We start from the raw sequence: 7,801 nt of genomic DNA on the forward strand, positions 1-7,801 counted from the left end.
ATATATATTATGGCAAAAACATCTTAAACCGTTAAGATGGTATAATTTTAAAATTGTGATAACTGGCACAATTTTAGTTTGTTGCAGATTTTTTCTTTTAATTTTAATTGAAATTGTATTAATTTGGTAGGATTTATGACTTTGACATGTTATAATAAAATCTGAAATTATATAAATTTGATACGATTTTAGTTTGGCGTAATTTCATTTTAATTTTAATTAAAGTCGTGGAGTATATTATGTATAAATATCCGGCCAGTTTAATACAACTTTCGATTTGTTATAGTACTTTTTGAATTTTAATTAAAGTAAGTGAGGTTAACATGACTTAAAAATCACATAATTTTAAGTTTAATTTAATGCAGTTATCTCTCACTTTTCTTTATTATATTGGATGAAAATTAGATTGAAAGAAAAAATATATAACAGTGGTCGATTTAACTTGTCACATTTGTGTGGAGGAGGATGGGTGTCATACTTTTCAAACAATTTTCTTCAAAATATCACTGTCCCATTATTAAGGTTGTATCTTATTTTCCAAGAAAACTAGGAACAACAAAAATCCATCCAACCAGCAATTGAGAGCGTGGTGGAAGATGAACAGAAGCATGAGCTGGAATCCCTTCAAGCTCATCCTCCTTTGTGTTACCATCTTCCATTTCGTAACTGGTAAAGCAAAGGGCGCCGACGTTGATTATATTGGCCGCGTTTGCAGTGATCAAGAAAGAAGCAGTGACAACAGCCCGTATCAGACGAACCTCAACACCCTCCTCTCTTCCTTATCTTCCAACGCTACAGCCAATGCCAACGGATTCTACAAAAACACAATCCTTCCCACAAGCTCCTCTGATACAGTATATGGTCTTTTCATGTGCAGGGGTGATGTTCTTTCTGACGCCTGCAAAGATTGTGTCGCAAACGCAACCCACACTCTGTCCTCAGACACAAACTGTTCCTTGTCCAAATCGGGTGTGATTTGGTACGGAGACTGCATGGTTCGGTATTCCAACCGCTCTTTCTTCTCCACTGTGGACACATCTCCCGCATATTGGATGTGGAACGTCGCCAATATCTCCTCAAACCTATCAAGCTTCAACACTTTGTTAGCCGACACCATACGAGAAACTGCTCGTGAAGCAGCCAATTCTAATGAAAGGTATTCCGCGAAGCAACAAAACTTACCGGAATTTCAGACTCTTTACTGTCTAACTCAGTGCACTCAAGACCTTTCACCCCAACAATGCTCAGACTGTCTTGATTCAGCAATATCAGATATTCCATCTTGCTGTGATGGAAAGCAAGGAGGAAGAGTTCTGTATCCCAGTTGTAACATCAGGTATGAATTGTACCCTTTCTACCGCGTCACCGATGAGGGACCGAAAGGACTCGTCCCAGAAACAAAATATGGAAACACAGATTCTGAGTATTCAGAAGATCCTGGCTATATTTCTCACAACTGCTCAAACGACAAAACTGACGCTGCTTTGGAATCAAATCTCAGAACCCTCCTCTCTGGCTTGTCTTCCAACGCCACCTCTAGATATGGATTCCAGACGCAAGAGGGAACAGCGTACGGCCTCTTCAGGTGCCGTATCGACATTCCTGCTCGCCTCTGTCAGCAATGCATCCGAAACGCAACCGACAGAATAACCTCGGAGTGTGGTTTGGCTTCTGCGGAGGCTGTAATATGGTACAATCACTGCTGGCTTCGCTATTCCGACAGAAATTTCTTCTCCAGCTACGAAACAAGTCCGAGATTTAGGAATCTTAATATCAGCAACAGCAGTCCGATACAGTCCTCTGTTGCTTCTGAGTTATCGAACCAGTTAGCTAAGGTGGCCAACATGACAGGGAACACTGATAACAAATTCCTAACAGATGAATCTCTGAGATTGAACGATGAGCAAAGAGTGTATATTCTTGGTCAGTGCTCATCGGGTCTATCAACCGATGGTTGCAGTGGGTGCCTCAATGATGTGATTGGAACGGCAATTCCATGGAGCAGTTTGGGAAGCTTGGGTGGACGAGTTCTGTATCCTAGCTGTATTCTTCGCTTTGAATTGTTCCAGTTCTACGATCTCAAGCCTCCTCCTCCACCATCCCCACCAGGTTTTTCTATTTTTGTTCACGTCTCTAAAACTTCACAATGATTCCCATGCTAATAATAGGAAGGACAATGATATATATCCATAATCCAACAAATTTATCTCGTCGCTTAACACCCTTATTTTACTCCTTTTCCTTGTAAAATGATAAAAGTTTATCTTTTCTAATGAACAAGTTCTTCTTAAAATCATGATTTTCCTTCCTAACAGAAAAGCTTCTTATGCTAAGAGTAAATAATATAGCAGAAAATTATAAAATTAGCAGGGTATTTTTTTGTATACAAACACACGTTTTATATGTCATTATGAAAATTTGGAATTGGAAATAGATTGACTTTACAATCTCAACAATTATAAGTTATCATATATGTAAATAAAAGATACAAAAACATGAGGCCAAACTAGATTCATGTCAAATAATACGATCTAAAAAATTCGAAAAAATATCAGGAGCACAGCATATCCTTTTGTAATCGATTATGCACTTTGGAATACGAGTTTTGTGGCTTTTGTTCTACAATATTATAAATCTTGCATCAAATTATCTATGTTCTTAGCATATAGTGTGGTTCGAATCAAGGTTGATTTTCTTCACCAATATTTTTTTTTTAGTTTATGCAACTAGTTTTTTTTTTTTATCAAGTTACTATGACTTATTGACATGTGTTTCTATAATGTAGGTGAAAGTCGGTCAAGAACAATTATCTTGATCATTACTTCCAGCATAGTAGTATCAGGAATACTTTTCACCTTTTGTTATTATTTTATACGAAGAAAGAACAGAAAAGATAATAGAACTATTCTTCAAGAAAATTGTGAGTATGATTTTTTTTACTATCTTTTCAATAAAATAGTTTTAAAACATAGTTTAAAAATTGAAATATATTTTTATTTAGTTGGACAACAAAGTTCAACTATAGAATCTTTGCAATTCAATATGCCAATAATCGAAGCGGCAACAAATAACTTCTCACATGACAACAAAATCGGAAAAGGTGGATTTGGAGAAGTTTACAAGGTAGAAAGCTTGTTAAATTTTATTTCTTATAAGTTTCTACATTTTTAATAAATACTTATTTATACTTTAGGGAATTCTTTATGATGGACGATCCATCGCTGTGAAGAGACTTTCAAAAAATTCTAGACAAGGCATACAAGAGTTTAAAAATGAGGTTCTATTGATAGCCAAACTTCAACATAGAAATTTAGTGGCTTTCATAGGATTTTGTCTTGATGAACAAGAAAAAATACTTATCTATGAATATGTACCAAACAAGAGTCTAGACTACTTCTTATTTGGTAAGATGCTTTATACCTACTTTATTTTTTCTTAATTTAGCATTAATTAATTTTGTTTTATGATATTTAATATATTGTATCTTGAACCAATTCAAGAAATTTACCAAAATCATGTATTACTTACACATATAATGATTATTTTTTGTAGATACTAAACAAGAAAAAGTTTTAAGCTGGAGTGAGCGTCACAAAATCATAGGTGGAATTGCTCGAGGAATTGTATATTTACACGAACATTCCCGACTTAAAGTTATACATCGTGATCTTAAACCTAGTAACATACTACTAGATGAAAATATGAATCCCAAAATTTCGGATTTTGGACTTGCTAGAATTGTTGAAATAGATCAAGAAGAGGAAAGTACAAATAGAATTATTGGAACATAGTAAGTTTTAAATACTGTGTCCCACACTTCTCATCCTTTGCATAATATTTTTAAGATGATTTTTTAAACTTTTTGTTGAATATGCAGTGGCTATATGTCTCCAGAGTATGCTATGTTTGGACAATTTTCTGAGAAATCTGATGTTTACAGTTTTGGTGTTATGACTCTCGAGATTATCAGTGGGAAAAAGAATATAGGTTCATATGAATCACATCGTGTTGCTGATGGCCTTCTAAATTTTGTGAGTGCTAAAATTTTGTTATTTATCTTACTTAATCATTATTCATGGGTAATGTATAAAGAAAATAACTATTAAAATTACAAAAGTGTAATGACACATACAAGTTTAAAAATTTGTTATAGGTTTGGAGACATTGGAGGGATGAAACAACATTGAACACATTGGACCCAAAATTAAAAGAAAATTATTCTAACATTGAAGTCATGAGATGCATTCAAATTGGTTTATTGTGTGTTCAAGAAGATCCAGACGTTAGACCTACAATGGTAGAAATTGTTTCATATCTTAGTAGTCACACAATTGAGTTGCCATCTCCACAAGAACCAACATTTTTATTGAACCATAGAATAAATTCAATTGTTGTCCTTGAATCGAGTTCGGGCCAAGATGGCAGCAGTTCCATACCATCTTCTACCAACAACATATCCATAAGTGAATTTTATCCTAGATAGTTTACTTTTTTTATATATACTACTTATTTATTTTAATATATTTTAATATATGTCATACAATTCAAACTATGAAATTTGTTTCACGATGTTTATTTTCTTAGATAGGGTAAAAAATTTCCACTTAATTTGTAATACTTTAATTTTATGCCTTTAGTGATTGTAACTTTCTTTATTAGTTTACTTTATGTTGACATATGACATGTTTTATTATTTAAGTGATAAAACTCGTGCTTAAAAAGAGTACAAATGTAGAAAAGCTATAGGAAATTTTTTTTTTTTCAAATTTGAAGATATTACGTTAAAAATTAGTGAATAATTTGACAGAAAATAAAATAAATTTTATTGCAAAACAAAAACAAAAACATTTTGATTTATGAACTAGTGGACATAATCAAAGTCTAATTATACTTTTGAACTACTAGAGTTGTTTAAAAGAAAGTGATAATTATGTAAAGGACAATGATATTTTGACTCTTATAATTTGATTCTCATTTTTTACTTTTTAGCGTTGTTTAATTTTGGACATTGATCCTTCAAAGAAAAAAAATATACATTAATCAATGTTTTACACTAAATCATATCAAGAAGTACAATATAAAAATCAAATTATGGAAGTCAAAATATGATTTTCTTAATATAAATGCTTGCGTCATCCTAAGAAATTTGAACCAAAATACAATGATGACTAAAGCATGACCAGCTAATTTTTCTTCCCATTTATAACACCTATGTCATCACCTATTAAGGCATTTTCATTTCAATTGCATCACCCAACGTGTCTAGCTTAGTTGTAAGCTTGTCTAATTGGATAGAGTTGTTGTTTTGTAAAAGAAAAGTTGTTACTGGGTATGTGAAAAACGAGTTCGATTTCAATGCTGAGTTTTTTTATGTTGTTTTATGCTAAATATTAAAAACACATTGTTTTGATACTTTAAAGATAATTTTAATATATTTTAAAATTAATGATCATTCATGTATTTTGAAGGCACAATATAGGAATAACAGAAAAAAAACCAATAGATAATCTAAACGAGTGACTCTGTGACATCCCATTTAAATAGATTAAATCTACTAAATTTAGTCATCGCATAATTATAGTAATCAACGAGTAATCAGAGGAACATGACACATAAAGATTCATTATTACAGTCATCCAAGAAGGTTACTGGAAATACTAGGGCATACAAAACATAGTGCCATAAACTAGACATGAATCTAAAAATTAACTGTTTTGCAAAAGAAGTTGTTCATACAGCAGGGGATTTCCAAGGCATTATAGCCTTAAAACTACTCCTAAGATCCACACACAATGAGCCATCTAAACTGCACCGCTGCCACCGTCACGTCTACCTTCAACATTCCCTCCATCTGCTCCCACCAACCAGGTGATCATCGCAAAAGAGAAAACAAGACAAGAACATACACAAAATGGAAGGGTAAGCTAGTGCAAGTTAAATTTAACATATCATAGTAGATGAATACTTAGAACAATCCAAACATGCAAACACAGTAGGCACACATAATCATATTATAGCAAACATATAAGACACTAAGACTCAATATCCGGATAAATATATTAAAATCGGATTCACTGGACAGTTGCACTTGTGGTGGTCTCTACTGCTCTACAGAGCCATTGCCAATGGGTTTCACCCTACCACACACAAGGTTAGCCTTCAAGCGTCTAAGGTCATTATCCTGCCACAGACTAGGGCCTCTCGCTACTCTCACCACTTGGATCAGTTTGCTCTACATGAGACTCACTGACCCTTTAGAGTTTCGGGATGCGGTCCTTACTTGAATCCTTATCTTAATATATACACTACACACCACCATGAGATCTCCCCACGAGACTCATGGAATTATGCCTATCTCACAACCAAAATCATGTTTCTCATACTAGTTCCATCACTTTTATTTCATCATCAAACTCTCATGTTAAAACACCACCAACCCACAATTCCGTGATCAATCTCATACCAAGCATGCAAACTTCATTCATAGGATTCTAACAACCAAGTATATTCACGTACATCATGTTTGGGAGGAGTAAAACAAACAAAACATGCTACAAATCATCCAACCATTTAAGAAAACAGTGTCAGAACGCACCACTGCACTAGCCTCGCTCAAGCTAGGAGCCCTTGCTTAGGCGAGGGAAGTTGCCTCGCTTAAGCTGCAGGCTCTCGCTTAGGCGAGACTGCAACAATGGCCCTTGGGAGATTTTCACGAATTCTCGCTTAGGCGAGACCTTCTCGCCTGAGCCCTTCTCGCCTGAGCGAGACAGGGTGTTGCTCAAAACGCGAATGAGCCGCCTAGGCGAGCGCTCGAGGCAGAACCTTAGACGAGCCTCTGATATTCTCGTCTAGGCGAGACAAGCTCACTTGGGCGAGAATATTAGTTCCCCCCACTGTTCCACGCATCCAAGGCAGAAAACAACACAGAGCAACATCTAGAATGTAAGCCAACCATTTGCACACGATTTAAAACACCATTCAAGCGCCCACAACATATAGCAGAACATAAACATGAAATAACAACTTTAAACTTAAAACCTAACTTCCCTTACCTTGCTTAGATGCTAACAAAACGCAACAGACCCACAACTAAGGAGTACCACAACTCCAAGGGTGAGAGTAGTGAGCTTAAACATAGAACGAAGATAAACTAGGGTATGAGACTAAACCCTAACCCGACCAACATGCTCAAACAGTGAAAAAGGGAAGAAATAGACCAGAAAGCTCTAAAGTTCAACTTACTAGGAGGTACAAGATGGGTTTTGTTAGCTTGGAGATGGAAGAAGGTCGTGCCCTAGCAGAGCCCCTAGCAGAAGACTATAGAGAGAGGGAAGGGAGCTGTTTCTAAAAAGGTGACAAATGAATACTGAGTTAGCTGGAAGGGGTATTGGGTCCTCTGGAGGGCTGGTCCTAGACCTACGAAAAGACCAGGCCCAGACCTTTAGAAGCTGAAAAAGGAGCTTACGGACTCATAATAACATTTAATTGGTGGAATAAATCAATATGATATTATTTCATACTCGAGTTTGATTGAAGAAAATGATAGTTATTAATTTTTTATTACAAAATTCGTTAAAGATTACATTGCACCCGAAAATAAACGTAAGAGAAATGTTCGGATAAAAAATATCTAAAAGACAATAAATTTATTGAACTAAAACTATATGTTTTTGAAATAAAAAAAATTATTGACAAAAAATTCAGCACAATAAATAAAATATTTTGATATTCTTTTAAAACAAATATAATATATAAGAATAATAAAAGTATTTTTAACAATATAATTAATTATTTTAAAAAC

General features: G+C 34.6%; 1 protein-coding gene across 2 annotated transcripts; it reads left to right on the forward strand.

The window, feature by feature from the left end:
* Positions 1-530: 530 nt before the first annotated feature.
* On the forward strand, positions 531-4,594 carry LOC114184020 (cysteine-rich receptor-like protein kinase 25). Of its 2 annotated transcripts, XM_028071246.1 has the most exons (7): positions 531-2,109; positions 2,786-2,920; positions 3,002-3,123; positions 3,194-3,404; positions 3,553-3,790; positions 3,878-4,031; positions 4,154-4,594. In XM_028071246.1, the coding sequence occupies exons 1-7, from the start codon at positions 597-599 to the stop codon at positions 4,481-4,483; spliced, it is 2,703 nt and encodes a 900-aa protein (XP_027927047.1). In that variant the 5' UTR covers positions 531-596; the 3' UTR covers positions 4,484-4,594. The 2 variants fall into 2 exon arrangements, with proteins under 2 accessions (XP_027927047.1, XP_027927048.1); XM_028071247.1 differs by lacking the exons at positions 2,786-2,920; positions 3,002-3,123; positions 3,194-3,404 and having other exon boundaries at positions 532-2,109.
* The last annotated feature ends 3,207 nt before the right edge of the window (positions 4,595-7,801 follow it).

This window comes from Vigna unguiculata, chromosome 5 (genome assembly GCF_004118075.2).
Source record: "Vigna unguiculata cultivar IT97K-499-35 chromosome 5, ASM411807v1, whole genome shotgun sequence".
In the NCBI taxonomy this organism is placed as follows: domain Eukaryota; kingdom Viridiplantae; phylum Streptophyta; class Magnoliopsida; order Fabales; family Fabaceae; genus Vigna; species Vigna unguiculata.